We start from the raw sequence: 15301 nt of genomic DNA, 5'->3' as shown, positions 1-15301 counted from the left end.
CAATTGCTATTGTTTTAATCTAAGACTTTTCAAATAGCTGCTTAGTTTCAAAAAAAATACTGTTCTATTAGCTTATTCAATTTGTTGGACCAAATTTTGTTCATACTACATTATCTTTGACTTGAATATAGATATATACTGTTGTCCCTTGATATTCGTGAGAGATTTAGTTTCAGGACTTCCCTGGGATACCAGAATTCACAGATGCTCAAGTCCCTGAAATAAAATGGCATAGTATTTTCATATAACTTATGCACATCCTCTCATGAACTCTTCACATCATCTCTAAATTACTTATAATACTTAACGCAATGTAAATACTATGTAAATAGTTGTTATACTGTACTGTGTAAGGAATAATGACCAAAAAAGTCTGTACATGTTCAATACAAATGCAGTTTTTAAAAAATATTTTCAATCCATGGTTGGCTGAGTCCATGGATGCAAAACCCACAAATACAGAGGGCCAACTGTAAATTCTGTCTTATGTCTATTACGATGACTAAGCAAGCCTGTAGGTCATTGTGGTGCTGGTAAGCACTTGGCCCTGCTTTAATTTTCTTTCATTCATTCAACAGTTATTTTAACTGCCTTTTATGGGAAACAACAGTGAATAAAACTGGCACAACCTCTCTGCCCCTGTACTGTCTGCAGTTGATTTTTCATTCTTAGGTTTTTATAAGATAGTTTTTTTCCTGTTATTTTTCACTAATGAGTGATTTTACAGACCTATGGAAAGTGAATGCTATACAAATTTACAAATTATACAGAAACACCGAAGTTGTTTCTTAAAAATGTTCTAAGTATACTGTTGCTCTTACTTCCAAACTGACTGCCTTCAGTTATTATCTTAGTAATAGATTATTTCACATTATTCAAAACTCTCTTGTGTTTCATACATGTAAATTACAATATTAAAAACTGGTAAGTTTCCTTTTGCAACCTACTTTATTTACTCTATATGAAAAACCTGTTTTAAGGAAATTTTTTGAATTCTTCTGAATTACTTACTAAAGGCATCTTGTAAGCATAAAGGAGAATAAAGCTTTGATGCTTGATGGTATTTGCCCTTAATTAGCAAAATCTATGTTTGACTTTTAAATATGAAATAATTATTGATGCAGGTAAGTGAAAAAATTCACAGCTCTTAGCAAAATGATTATCAGAACTATGGAATTCAAAATATAGATGCAGTTTTAATACAGGCCTATTCTTTTGCTGGCATCTCATAGGAACTGATTTTAGTAGACCCTCTGCTGTATGACTCATTTTTGCTTGTTAGTTTTCTATATGAGTCACTGTTTTAGAATAATGTAAAACATCAGAAGATAGACCTGGGTGTGTGTGCACAAACACTCCATACTGTATTGTTTCTGTATGTAAAGTTGCCCTAGAAAAAAATGCTTCTTCTGGTACCAACAAAAACTAGAAGGGTACTCTGAACTGCTGTTCATCACAGAGTGATTTGAAATGGGTGTATGTATTTTCTACTTTGATTCACAGTTCGTCAGACCAAGGCAAAGAAGAATTTTCATCACTTGAAAAGCACAGTAACCCATCTATCTAACTTTTCAGTTAGGATTACATAAATACAAACTGTTCAGTTTTTATTATATCAATCCAAAGAATAATTTCTAACCAGCCTGCTTTCTTTTTTGGGGGGAAATATTTAGCAGAACTTTGAAATTATCTGGCAACTCGTAAGAACTCAAAATAGGTTCAGTTTAGGGAAATTAAGAAATTCGAGATTATATTTTGGGATAAAATAAAGTAAAATGATTGGCTGTGTTGTTTTAGACTGTAAAATATACAGCATGGGTAATTTCTAAACTATTGGAATATGTCACAATATACATAATTTTAAACTGTTGAAATACTTAGATGATGAAGTTTTTTATTGTAAAATGCCATTGAACAATAAGCATAAATAAAGATTTTATGAATGTATTTGAGAATGCAATAAAATTTATATGGATTGGAGAATAAAGGAAAAAATACATAAACTTGTTTACTAGTTAACTTGGGTTTTCAATTTGTTTCTACCCAAATTGTTATCCACTCAGACAGATGTATTAGCTATTACTTTACATTAACAGTTGTTTAAATTATTTAAAACTGACTTTATAAACTGTCTTTTAAACTTTTTAAGTCTTAAATTTATTTCCTTTTGGATATTTGGCATATTTGGCAGCTCTAAAAGAGAAAATAGGCACTATCCCCTCTTTTGATCTTTTAAGTGTAGTGACAGGATTTATCCACTTGCAAATTGGTTTGCTAACCTGCCTTGTCATAGAAAGTAGTAGAATAAAAGTGAAGTCGTGGTTTTAGGGCATTCATCCCTTCTTTATCACACATATGCTGTCAAGTTGTTCATCTTCTGTGGGCCTCTCACCTTAAAATGGCAATGATGGTAAACACATCCACCTCTCAGATTCATTGAATTCCAGGGAGATAATAGAGATGAAAACACTCCACACGTGTCAGGTATTTATATTCTTAAAATAACATAATGACACAAAATGGTCTTTCATATTCTTAATTACCCTACAAAAAACTCAATATGTGCCCTGGGCAAGTAAGTATTTACAAAGTTAATGTTGTTATTTTGTAATTTTGATGTGCAGAATTCCGTTCTTCCATTTATGCATGTCCTGTGCTTTACAAAAGAATGGAGCTTTTGCTTTAATGTTTAAAATATCTTTTATAGGTCTAAATTTTTGCTTTTCTTGTCTTTTAAACTATAAAAAACTGCTGCTTTCAGATATACCCTTGGCATTTTTATGATGATGCTTGAATGCCTTCTGTTAAATACTTGATTTAGATATCATCAAATTCTTCAAGAATGAAAGTTTTATCACAGGGGACATTTTTAGATTTGTGTTAAGAATTTGAAAGTTATTTTTATTTAACCTGTCATTAACATGTCTGTTTGTTATTATATTGTAACTATTTGATTTAATTATCCCTTTATAATCATGATTTCTGAATGTTCATCTTTAAAATACTCTGAGTTTACTGATCTCTTATGCCTTGTGCTCTCTACAATAGATGATTCTAGATTATTCTGACTTTTGACCATTATTCTTTTCATGTTTACTTGTACAATCAAGAATTAACAGATTTTTTTCTGTGTGTGATCTCAGTCTACTAATGATCATACTACTGATAGACATTATAAGCTACTTTAAGAGTTTTCAACAATGACCTCTTAAACCAAATGATGCTCTCTTCCTAACACCCCCTTCTTCTGTAGCAAATCTATATTTAACTTCTCTTGCATGCTTTTGAAATCTAAAGAGTGCAGAGTTGTTGCTACATTTCAGCCATCCTTGCAGCATCCTGAAAAATAAATTGGCAGGTGATAGCAAAAGTGTAGCTCTGAGAAGCCCCAGTTGTGCTACTGTGCACAGTATGGGCGTGAGTGCTTTCACCAGGAGCCTGTTGTTCTTTGGGTGGCTCCAGATACATCCTCCGAAAGGGGCCTAAGATTGTCACTTCCATAATATTAATAAACAATAAAATTTTGATCATTTGGTTTATAAACAGTAGGCCTAATATCCATTTCAGTAGGTAAGTCAGATTTTAGAAATAATAAATTTGGGAAAGAAGTGGGGAGTCATTCAGCATCACAAATTGCTATTTATCTAGGTAATACTTTTTATTTATGCATTTATTTGGTCATGTAAATGTGCTTAGACGTAATAAACATATGTAGTTGGTGAAAATTAATGCATGACTCATAAGCAGAGTATGGAATGTAAGCATGTGCCATGAAACTGCAATTCTTTTATCCTGTATTTTCCATCATTTACACACCGGTTCCATTTAGAGGATAGTCCATTTTCACTTTTTTTTCATAGATTGGCCAAAATGGGAAGGATTGGATTCCACTCTCTTCCACGAAGAGTCAATGGGACTGGCTAAGATCAAAGTCTGAGGCTTTTTCCATCTGTAATCAGGTATGCATTGAACTGAAAATCACTGTAATTCTGTGCATGCACCTTTAAAGTATTTGACTGATATGCATATTATGAATGTGGTCTTTTATTAGATTTTGAGCTCACAACCTTATCCTATAGTTTGAAATGCACCTATGATAATTAATTTGAGTTTTGTAATATACTAAAATAAAAAGGTGTTAATCAGCCATGAAAAAATTTCAGCTGGTCTTAGAAAAGTGTAATATTTGAAATTAGTGCAATCTTCATTGCTCAGTATGTACATCCAAAGATAACAGAATTCATTTGTTACTCCATATTCATTATCACCAATTTTAGTACAATCAAATGTTTGTATATTGCATATTGGTGCACTTCTAATAATTTTTTTAATAACTTAGAAGTTGTTTTTCTTAACTGGAATTCTCTGCCTGTTATGGTTGGATTTTATAACACAATGGCAAATATGACCAGTCTTTGAAGTATTTTCAGATATTAGTTATATACAGGGATTCAGATACTTTGCATTCCATGTAGATTTTGCAATTGTGAAATGATCAACTTGTTTCCCACGATGTTCTAAATAGGTGCATAGAAGTATCAGGTTAGGAAATCAAATAATGAAAATTAAAGTTTGTTTCCTGCCTTGGTAGAATGCTTTATGCCAGTTTATAATGTCATTACTGGTCACAGCAGAATAGCTGTTTAGATATTTCCGAGGGAGGCAGAGGACCTAGCTTTTGAATGAGAATATAACAGAAAAAGAGCAAGAAGTCCTTGAGATCCAGAAAATCTAAAACAAAAAGAACGTATGTTACCATTGGTAATATCAGTTGCATTGTGTTAATGTCACTTTTAAACAGCAAGGCGGATTTTTAGACCATTTGAATAGCACAAAGGCCTTGCCTTTATCTACCCAATAAAGAAAGACACTTGAAGCAAATACTGATGAACTTACCCATATGCCTTACCATTTTAATCAAGCGAGTGGATAATTGCTGTATTTTGCCTGTTTAGAAACAGCCTTTACATTAAAATACAGTAAGACCTATTGTAACATACAGTTAATTTTACAAAAATGTAGATAGTTAGAGCTCCTGTGAAAGTATAACTGGAATCCGTGAAAGTCAGTCTAATAGTAGCTTGGTAGTAGCTTGGGACAGCAAGTGTCAGTGTCAGTCTGGTGCCAAAACAAGGTGATATAAGGAAGTTGGTTTTCTTTTTTTAAACATGTAGTAGGGTGAAAAAATCAATTGATTAGTAGTTAATAACAGTCATTTAGTCATATTCAAGTTTTCAATTTAAAAATCATATTTTTAAAAGAGGTTGCAGGTATTATTTCTATGGTCTCTTAAAAGTACATCACAGGCCAGGTGTGGTGGCTCATGCCTATAATCCCAGCATGTTAGGAGGCTGAGACTGGAGGACTGCTTGAGCCCTGGAGTTCAAGACCAGCCTGGGCAACATAGTGAGACCCTGTGTCTACAAAAAATAAAAAATAATTAGCCAGGCATAATGGCATGTGCCTGTAGTCCCAGCTACTCGGGAGGCTGAGGCACTTGAAGATAGCTTGAGCCCGGGGAAGTCAAGGCTGCAGTGAGCCATGCTTGCCCCACTGCACTCCAGCCTGGGTGACAGAGTGAGACTCTGTCTTTTAAAAAAAAGAAAAAAAGTACATCACTCTATTAGCCTTTACAAACGTTGAAGAATTGGATCTTTGAGGAGTTGGTTTTCTTACCCTAGAAACAGAGTCAATAATATTTACTATGTTTTGTTGATGAATTTTTAAAGGTTTTAATTGATTTTTAAATTTTTTGTTTAAAAAGATATACTCCTTGCTGTACAATATGTACATTTCATTCTTTTTTGCAGCACCAATAACAAATTGAAACTCTGACATACCTTTTTGCCAACCTTAAACACCTCTTTGATGATGTGTTGTGTGCCATGTCAGAAGTCCACACAGGTCTGCTGCACAGGGGTTGCAGATGTGTCCAAAGGCCAATGCCCTCAGCTCTCGGGGATGCCTGCTGACTCATTTACCTACTAACCTCAGTGTGCCTAAAATTTTTGTGATGTGAAAAACGATGAGGAAAATTACATTAACCATGTCTTTCTCCCAAAATGACAAAGAACCATGCACTTCACCTAATAAAACATCAAAAGGTTTTACTATTTGAAGAATTAGTATTTGTTGGGAAGATGAATCATTTCTACTTTTGACTCAGGAATCCCTCAGAGTATGATGACACTGGTATAATGCATCACTTTGGGTGGTGCATTCAACTCTTTCAGGCCTCCAGTGTCTCTGCGTGAAGTACCTCTTCCACAGACTTGCTGGTTCACAAGGTGCCTAAAAGAGTTTACAGTTGCTTATCTCTCTGTTTTCCTATAATGCAGTCTGACTAGAGCTGACATGCACAAATCGAACTGATTTTTAGAGACTGAAATATTTGCTGAAACGTTTTTAGTCAGATTTATGTTCTCTCATCCTTTGTAAAAATTGAAGCTTAATAATGCCACTTTTTAGAGTCATGTTTTGATGCTTCATGAGAGTTCCTGAAATCACTACTGCTATGCCTAAGTAAAACATGTGTCAAGTGGAATTTCAGGGTATGTATGAACTGTTCATTCTGAGCAATGCAATTCTATGTATTTTGACAAATATAAAGAAACCTATGGGGTTTCTAATGTAATGATATTACATTAGACCAGCTGAATCCATTTTATTGGTTTCTTTTTTAATTCGAAAGCATCACATAGCAAATAAAATTTTTAAAAATTGAGTTTAGTTACAAACTAGTTGTTTCTTATTTTTTTTTCCAGTCCCTTTTTGCTTTCTTTTACGACCACATGAAACTTGAGAAGCCACCTAAAGCTATATCATTTAGTGGAGTTGGGCAGTTCCCAAGTGTCCAACAAGAAGGCCTGGTTTAGGCTGCGATGGCCACTGTCATTCCTGGTGATTTGTCAGAAGTAAGAGATACCCAGAAAGTCCCTTCAGGGAAACGTAAGCGTGGTGAAACCAAACCAAGAAAAAACTTTCCTTGCCAACTGTGTGACAAGGCCTTTAACAGTGTTGAGAAATTAAAGGTTCACTCCTACTCTCACACAGGAGAGAGGCCCTACAAGTGCATACAACAAGACTGCACCAAGGCCTTTGTTTCTAAGTACAAATTACAAAGGTATTAAACTCTATTTGTCTTTCAGATTATATTTTCTCTTATGTTGGCTGTTTGAAGCCATTGTAAACGTATGTATTTGTATACACATTTTTCAGCTAATTTGCAGAGAGGAAATGTTAAGTAGATTAGACATTGGTTAGTTTTTAGTATTCTGAATCACATACTTTTATGTGTTAGTGTCTTTGGACTTTTTAAAATAAAATGCTTAATGCGTAGAATTTCCATTTGTAGAATGAAATTACAACAAGAAAAGGGTAAGGACGTTTACGTGAGTATATTCAGTCTTGCTCATTTGCTTTTGTAATGATAGCTGGAAACCAGCAAAAACTAAAGTGGCAACTTAAATGGCTCAAGTTTTGCAGTAATTAGGTATATTAACTATCCTTGTGGTATATATTAAGTTAAAACAGTTTCCATTACTAAGGGAATTCTGTGTTAGCATAGTAGTTTAGCTTCCATTTGAAAAGTGAATACATGCCATTTTTGTCATGATAACTACTTATAGATTATATCTGTGTTTAAAGGCACATGGCTACTCATTCTCCTGAGAAAACCCACAAGTGTAATTATTGTGAGAAAATGTTTCACCGGAAAGATCATCTGAAGAATCACCTCCATACGCATGACCCTAACAAAGAGACGTTTAAGTGCGAAGAGTGTGGCAAGAACTACAATACCAAGCTTGGATTTAAACGTCACTTGGCCTTGCATGCCGCAACGAGTGGTGACCTCACCTGTAAGGTATGTTTGCAAACTTTTGAAAGCACGGGAGTGCTTCTGGAGCACCTTAAATCTCATGCAGGCAAGTCGTCTGGTGGGGTTAAAGAAAAAAAGCACCAGTGCGAACATTGTGATCGCCGGTTCTACACCCGAAAGGATGTCCGGAGACACATGGTGGTGCACACTGGAAGAAAGGACTTCCTCTGTCAGTATTGTGCACAGAGATTTGGGCGAAAGGATCACCTGACTCGACATATGAAGAAGAGTCACAATCAAGAGCTTCTGAAGGTCAAAACAGAACCAGTGGATTTCCTTGACCCATTTACCTGCAATGTGTCTGTGCCTATAAAAGACGAGCTCCTTCCGGTGATGTCCTTACCTTCCAGTGAACTGTTATCAAAGCCATTCACAAACACTTTGCAGTTAAACCTCTACAACACTCCATTTCAGTCCATGCAGAGCTCGGGATCTGCCCACCAAATGATCACAACTTTACCTTTGGGAATGACATGCCCAATAGATATGGACACTGTTCATCCCTCTCACCACCTTTCTTTCAAATATCCGTTCAGTTCTACCTCATATGCAATTTCTATTCCTGAAAAAGAACAGCCATTAAAGGGGGAAATTGAGAGTTACCTGATGGAGTTACAAAGTGGCGTGCCCTCTTCATCCCAAGATTCTCAAGCATCGTCATCATCTAAGCTAGGGTTGGATCCTCAGATTGGGTCCCTAGATGATGGTGCAGGGGACCTCTCCCTATCCAAAAGCTCCATCTCCATCAGTGACCCCCTAAACACACCAGCATTGGATTTTTCTCAGTTGTTTAATTTCATACCTTTAAATGGTCCTCCCTATAATCCTCTATCAGTGGGGAGCCTTGGAATGAGCTATTCCCAGGAAGAAGCACATTCTTCTGTTTCCCAGCTCCCCCCACAAACACAGGATCTTCAGGATCCTGCAAACACTATAGGGCTTGGGTCTCTGCACTCACTGTCAGCAGCTTTCACTAGCAGTTTAAGCACAAGTACCACCCTCCCACGTTTCCATCAAGCTTTTCAGTAGGATTCTGGGACATGGATTTATTACAGAAATGTATGTGTAGCCGTGCCCTAGATGACCATTTTTATTTTAGTGCCTACTTTAAAACAGTATAAAAATTTCTGCTTTTGTATAATACAAATTTTCATTAAGCCAGTATAAAATAGAGACTAGCTTTTAAAACGAGCTTTGGAACCATTTGTGTTCAGTTATGTTTACCTGGGTATTTTGTCCTGATTCACTGCCAATTGTCATATTTTAAGAGGTTGGTTTTGTTTTTGTTTTTTTTCCATATAGGAAAGCCATTATTAGTAGTAAACCTTTATAAATCCCATTTTCAAATTACTTTTAGATCTTAAAATTTTCATTTTTGTCTAATAACAATGGCTCTACCTTTTGACATCTGGCTCATTAAAAGTTTAGCAATAGAATGTAAATTGTATAAAATGTTTTTGAATAACTAAAGGGTTTAAATTTTTTTACTAGCATCTAAATGGATTAATAATCAAGTACTTCAAATGAATTAAGAGTCCAGTTTGGGAAGATAACAGATGTTTGTTAGATACACCATAATTTCAGATCAGTATATTCTGAAGACTCGCTATTGTCTGGCTAAATTATTTGCCATCTTTATTATGAGCCTTTAAGAAAAATAAACCCTAAACACAAAGCATCAGTATTTATAGCAAAAAGAGACTCTTTGTTAGGTGACATGGCATTTTGTGCCACTTAATAGTTGACCCTAAATTATTACACAGGATATTTTGTCATGTTTCATCCTTCTTAACATGCTACCTTTTCATTTAATATTAGTAATAGTATATGGCATTGGGGTCTTCAGAGTCAATACATAGGTAGATCTCTTTAGTCTTTTCCACCTTTCACATCCAAGGGGTGGGTCAAGTACAGCCAGCAATTTATTTTGATTGTTGGTCCATGGTTAGTCCATAATCTAGAGCCATTGTGGAACTGCAGGCATGAGGTGTGTTTATCCCAGAGTGGACTGACTCAGCCTCTGTGGGTGACAGACTTCTAAGCAGGAAGATAGATGTGAAGAACATGGTTACATTTGGGAACTTGGCTAGGGATCATGGCCCCTGTAGCCACAGTTAAAAACTGGACTTTTTAGAACTGAAGTGAAAGCATATCGCTTATATCATTTCTTGTTGAATTTGATACATTTTTCTTTCCCTTAAGAACCAAAAGCAGAAAACAAAAACAACAGTCCTACCCCCATGTTATCTTTCTGATTCAACATGAATCCATCTTTCCTTGCAATTTTTTGGATGGAGAATTTGAAGTTAAATGCATTAGAAAACTACCTGAGGAACTACCACAAAGTTTTAAGTGACTAGAAATATATACAGTAAAATCCCACTTTGATGCTTCTCTGGGAAATGATAGGAGTGTTGCAAATAAGTTGAGTTTGTAGAGGGGAACAAAGTAAAGTAAAACAAGCCTATCTTAGTTAACATGAAAGTAACAATCGAGAATATATTATATTCACTGAATAATTATAGGCTTTTCCTCACCTTAGACAACCAACATAATCTTCTTAAAGGTCTAATTAATATATTTTTCTAAGGGTCAGTTGGGACATTAACCTAAGAAACATATCTATTAAGCACTTGTTAACACCTTATTTTGGGACCCTCTCCGTTGGGGACGGGGGCAAGGGTGGGAGGTTTTTAGAAGAGTATATATCTCTTTAAAAAAAAAAAAGAAAGAAAAATATTTCTGAGCACTCATTAGCCCTATATGGAAACTTCTTTCCTTTTTGTAGGGCCAGTTATCACTGCAGATTGCAATGTTTACCAAGAATTTCTAAAAATGAGTGCAGATTACTGAATATAATACGTTATTTAAAATATTTGGGAGTAGTATAATTTGTGGAGAAATGTAAATTGTAATAATGTAAATGGGGGCTTCAATATATATATATATAAAATACACACACACACACATATCGCACTTCATAGAATCAAAGTTGCTCTCTGAAGGAGCTTTGGCTCCTGATATTTTATCATGCTCCTATATTTTTTTAATCCTAGGAGCAGTAGTTTTTATACTTATGTATTTAAATTTTATTATGAAAAATTACATTTATTAAAAAAGTGTGTTCCAAAGGCATTAAAATTATATATGTTAATAAGGAAGTACATTTTTAAATTTTTCAAACTGCTCCTAGCTTTTGGTTAGGAGAATATTTGTTCTGAAAGTAGGCTTTTCGCTCTGCTTCATTACTGCTTCCTTTAGTTTCTATGAAACAGATTGCTTACCTAAATCTTTAGTTGAATGATTAGTGTTCAATATTGCTTTAATCACCATATAAAAGGAAAAAAATTGGTGACAGAGCACAAATAGAAAACCTATTTTTAAATAGAAATCACAAATAGCAAGTGTGGAAGCACTACTTTATTCTGTTTAAAATTTACTTAAGAAGGCATCAAATTAGTAAACTGAGACATTGGCCTTAGTAGGCTGTATTCACTGCTAATTTTAAAAAGGGAGTACCAGGATTTATTAAGTAAAGCATTTTGGAAATGGGGAATAGCGCCATATATGTGTGTATCTGTGTGTATATATATATAAATATATATATACACATACACACACACACACTCTTAAATCTTGCCCTGCATGAAATTCAAATATATGGAGGCACATCTTTCAGGGCACCAGTGTTAAAATTGTGGAGTCTTAATTTTCATATGTACACCTCTTTGCCTGTTCCCGCCCCCACAGACTTGAAATAACACTTCAGAGTAAGAGGGAATTCAGCTAATTTGTTTTGAAAATTGACTGTAGTGGTCACTAAACCCTTTTTGAGAGAATTTCTATTAAAGATGAGGCAGACTCGCTTATTTGAATTGCACAACGTTCTAACAAGGATGTAACACAGAATTGGCTTTTTTTTTTTCCCTAGAAAAAGATTGTTTGTTTCTATGTCAACTAGATATGATTAAAAATAAGTATTGCCAATGCTGTTTTCATTCTCCAGTGGCCAGAATCATTATCCTTGAAATTTCTGGTAGTGCCTTAGCTTGGTTTAAAAAAAAAAAAAAAAAAAAAAGGGATTAACATTAAATAAAAGTAGTTTAGAATTTGGACCTCAGACAAGATATTGAACCTCATTCAGTTTCACTTCCACATGTGTGTACAAATTAGGTCACCAAACAGAAGTGTGAGTGTGGAAGGATCTTGGCACTGTAAGCAATGCTATCCATTGATGTATACAAGTACCTTTATAGTTATCGATCACTGTTAAAACTTTCATTTTAAAATCCTATTACCAAGTTCAGTTTTTTAAAACTTCAGTTGTCCTGGCTGATTATGCATCACTCTGTGTGCAGCTTTTTTATTTCATTTAGTGTTTCTTTCAAGCTGTGTATTTTTGCCTATTTGTTGCTTGTGCTTTATTTTTCTTAGTCATTCGTGGAATATAGTGATATATTGTGTTAATTTGGACAGTAGCGGTTTTTAAAAACCATATACTGACTGAAACATGAGCCAGAGCTGATTGCTTTATTAAGCTAATAATGAATGTTAAAGAGTACATATTTTCAGGATCGTTCATCTAGTGAGCAATACACATATTATAGGCCAATATTTTTTTTTAAAATAGAGCTTGGTCAACCTCTATACTACACATATTACAAGATATAGCACTTTCAAAATGAATCTAAACCTTTACAGAAACTTTCTTATAGGTTATGCCTTTTAAGACTTATTATAATTCATTTCAAGTGCCATTAGATGATATATATGTAGGCCTTTGATATATAATGCTTTGTGTACAAAAATGGTAGATGGTATTTTAAACAGGTACATTTTTACAGTGTTTTCTTATCAATTTGCTATATTGCACAGAATCAGTGTGTGTCTTTTCATAAGGTTTTACAATGGTTTATTTTTTTACAAGGTTTACGTGTCTCAAAGCACACTGTCTTCCCAGTACGTAAGTTGAAAAATACCAGTTCACCCAAGTTGCTTCTAGCCTACTGAGATCCATGGGACATTGGAGGAGATCTTTCAATGTTTAGTATTCGCCATTAGCAATGGCTGGCTGTTAGTTCTGGTAAATGTGTGCCTAAGTTGAACTTGCCTTGTTTTTCTCACACTGTGTCAGCAGCCATGTCTACAACACACATAGTCTGTTGTGATCACATAGATCTACATAAGTTGTGCAGTTTTGTGCTAAAAACCCATAGGGAGCTCCTTTGGGATCATAGAAAAGAAGATCATGTGACCAGCATTGGTGAAGGCACACTCAGATTGCACTTAGGCCCTTTCCATGATGTTGTCAACCCTCTGAGGATGGAAGGCAGTGTCTTTTGATGTTATCTAGCCTAGAAGTGACACAGAACTATTGCTAATGTATAAAACACTTCATTGTATAAGCTTCAGTGGTACAGATGAACCAGAATGAATGTTTATCTTCTCAGAAACACTCCTTCAATATTATGTTGGATCATGCTGCTAATGTAACTTGGGCTACAACTCTTCATGGTGCTACAAACTTCTCTGTCTCATTCAGTCGTATTTTTTTATCCATAGAAAAAGGACTACATTAGGTGTAAAAGTATACAATATATTTTTATACTGTGACTTAATTTGTCATTAACAAACTTTTACACCACCACAATGTATTCATGTGCACTTGCAAAAGGAGATCTCGGACATGCAAATGTTACCAGAACAAACCCAGCTTTTGTCCGCAAGGTGACTGTAACTCAGAATGGAAAGTGGGCTTTATAATAGGGTGTGGAGTGAAGAACATGCTGTATGTTACTAACAGCCCTTTGAATTTAACAAAAACTGGGAATCCATTAGGAAACGGATCGCATCATACCTGAACATAAGCTGGACTGCTGAAATTGTATTTTTAGTTAATGAAAAAGTATTTGGACTAGTACTCTAAAAATGTTCTAATGATAAAGTTTTGAGTCAAAATAGAAAAGAAAAAATCTGCATTCCAGGCCGAATTTTGTATATTTTTATTGCATTTAAAATTGCTATTCTGTAATATTGGGAAATCAAGTGGCTTATCATGTATATCATGTACTTAAAATGTATTCACAAACTACTGTTGTATTTGTATAAAATATAGACAAAGATCATATTTTTTGTGTGTGTATAAGCTCTGTAAAATAGCAATCACATTATGAAGCTGCAGTGATACTACATTTTAAACATTCACATCCAAAGAAGCAGGCTATTTATTGTTCATATACCGGATTTAAAATATTAATTTGCTGCTAATTAAACAATAGTACTGCAGCTTCTTGTGGCCTACAGTGTTATGTTTGCTGTAAGAATAAGATATGTGAATTCCACAAAATATATGAATAAAATTATAGAATGGCTTTAGATAATGTAGATCTTCCTGAAATTTTAATAGATGATACTTTTCTATTTGCTATCACATTTTTTCTTCAAATTATAAATATTTTCTCCTTTGATTAATATTCTAATAGCTGGCTCTAGGACAATATTGTTGAAATGAAATGTAAAAGCTAGGTTTTTGGTTTGTTTTAAAACTTTTGTATCTTTAGAGGAAGGATAGAAATTGTAAATAAAAAAAGTCAAAAGATGATGTATCAAAACTTTAATCCAGGTGAGTTTAGAATTCAAAAAAGGGTATTAGTTGCTTGTTTCTGTGAGATAAAATTGGCATTTAGCATTTATTTAACACTTATTATTTGTCAGTACTAAAATTATTCTTTCAGAATATTTTTATGTGTTTTTCAGAATAATTTTTAGCTTTGGGCTGTTTGCCTAAAATTTTGCTGAAGAAAGCTCCCTTGACAATTTGTGTGGACCAAAATGGCTATCACACACATATTTCAGCTAAAACTCATCTGCTAAATGGTCAGCAACGCAGCTTCTGAGACAGGTATTAATTCTAAAAATTTGGTTAATACCTTTCCAGGAACCAACTGTAGAAATAATTTGTTATGTATCTCATAGCACCTCTTTGAGTATAATAGGAAAAATTCTTCCCTTACCTTTTTGACTTTCTGACTTCCAGAGAGGTAAAGAAAATGAACATAATTCCAGTGTGGCAATTCCCGCCTCTTTTCACTTGTTTAATTTCTGCAAATTAATGCAATATTTCTATGTTCTTAGAATTAACACTAAATGTGTTTTAAATTCATATGAAATAGTTCAAGGACTTCACAGAAGGAAAATACTTGTGCTCTTTTGCCTTTTGCAGAATATGTCACTGCCATTCTTTCGAGGAGCTAGTTTTACCTTAAAGGAAACGAAAATACTTTTCTCCCTGATACACTGTTAACAGCATAGCACATAAATTCCCAGGTTCTGTCTGCTTGAGAAAAGGAATGGGAAAAGAGCATGGTGCTTGATGGAGACTGTATCCATGAAGGAGTGCACAGAATATCTTCTCTACTGTAA

General features: G+C 34.4%; 1 protein-coding gene across 4 annotated transcripts in view; it reads left to right on the top strand.

Moving 5' to 3' along the window:
* PLAG1 (PLAG1 zinc finger) overlaps window positions 1-14251 on the top strand; it is a 50794-nt gene extending 36543 nt beyond the window's left edge. For 2 of the 4 annotated variants that reach the window (XM_008000684.3, XM_008000683.3), the window contains 3 exons: window positions 3861-3959; window positions 6765-7123; window positions 7648-14251. In XM_008000684.3, coding sequence (XP_007998875.1) covers window positions 6882-7123; window positions 7648-8908 — 1503 coding nt within the window. In that variant the 5' untranslated portion in view covers window positions 3861-3959; window positions 6765-6881 and the 3' untranslated portion in view covers window positions 8909-14251. The remainder of the gene's footprint in view (window positions 1-3860; window positions 3960-6764; window positions 7124-7647) is intronic. The other 2 variants (XM_008000686.3, XM_008000685.3) reach the window with 1 other exon arrangement.
* Window positions 14252-15301: the final 1050 nt, after the last annotated feature.

Source organism: Chlorocebus sabaeus, chromosome 8 (assembly GCF_047675955.1).
Source record: "Chlorocebus sabaeus isolate Y175 chromosome 8, mChlSab1.0.hap1, whole genome shotgun sequence".
NCBI lineage: Eukaryota > Metazoa > Chordata > Mammalia > Primates > Cercopithecidae > Chlorocebus > Chlorocebus sabaeus.
The sequence above is the reverse complement of the archived record's forward strand: the minus strand, read 5'-3'. Positions and strand labels throughout refer to the sequence as shown.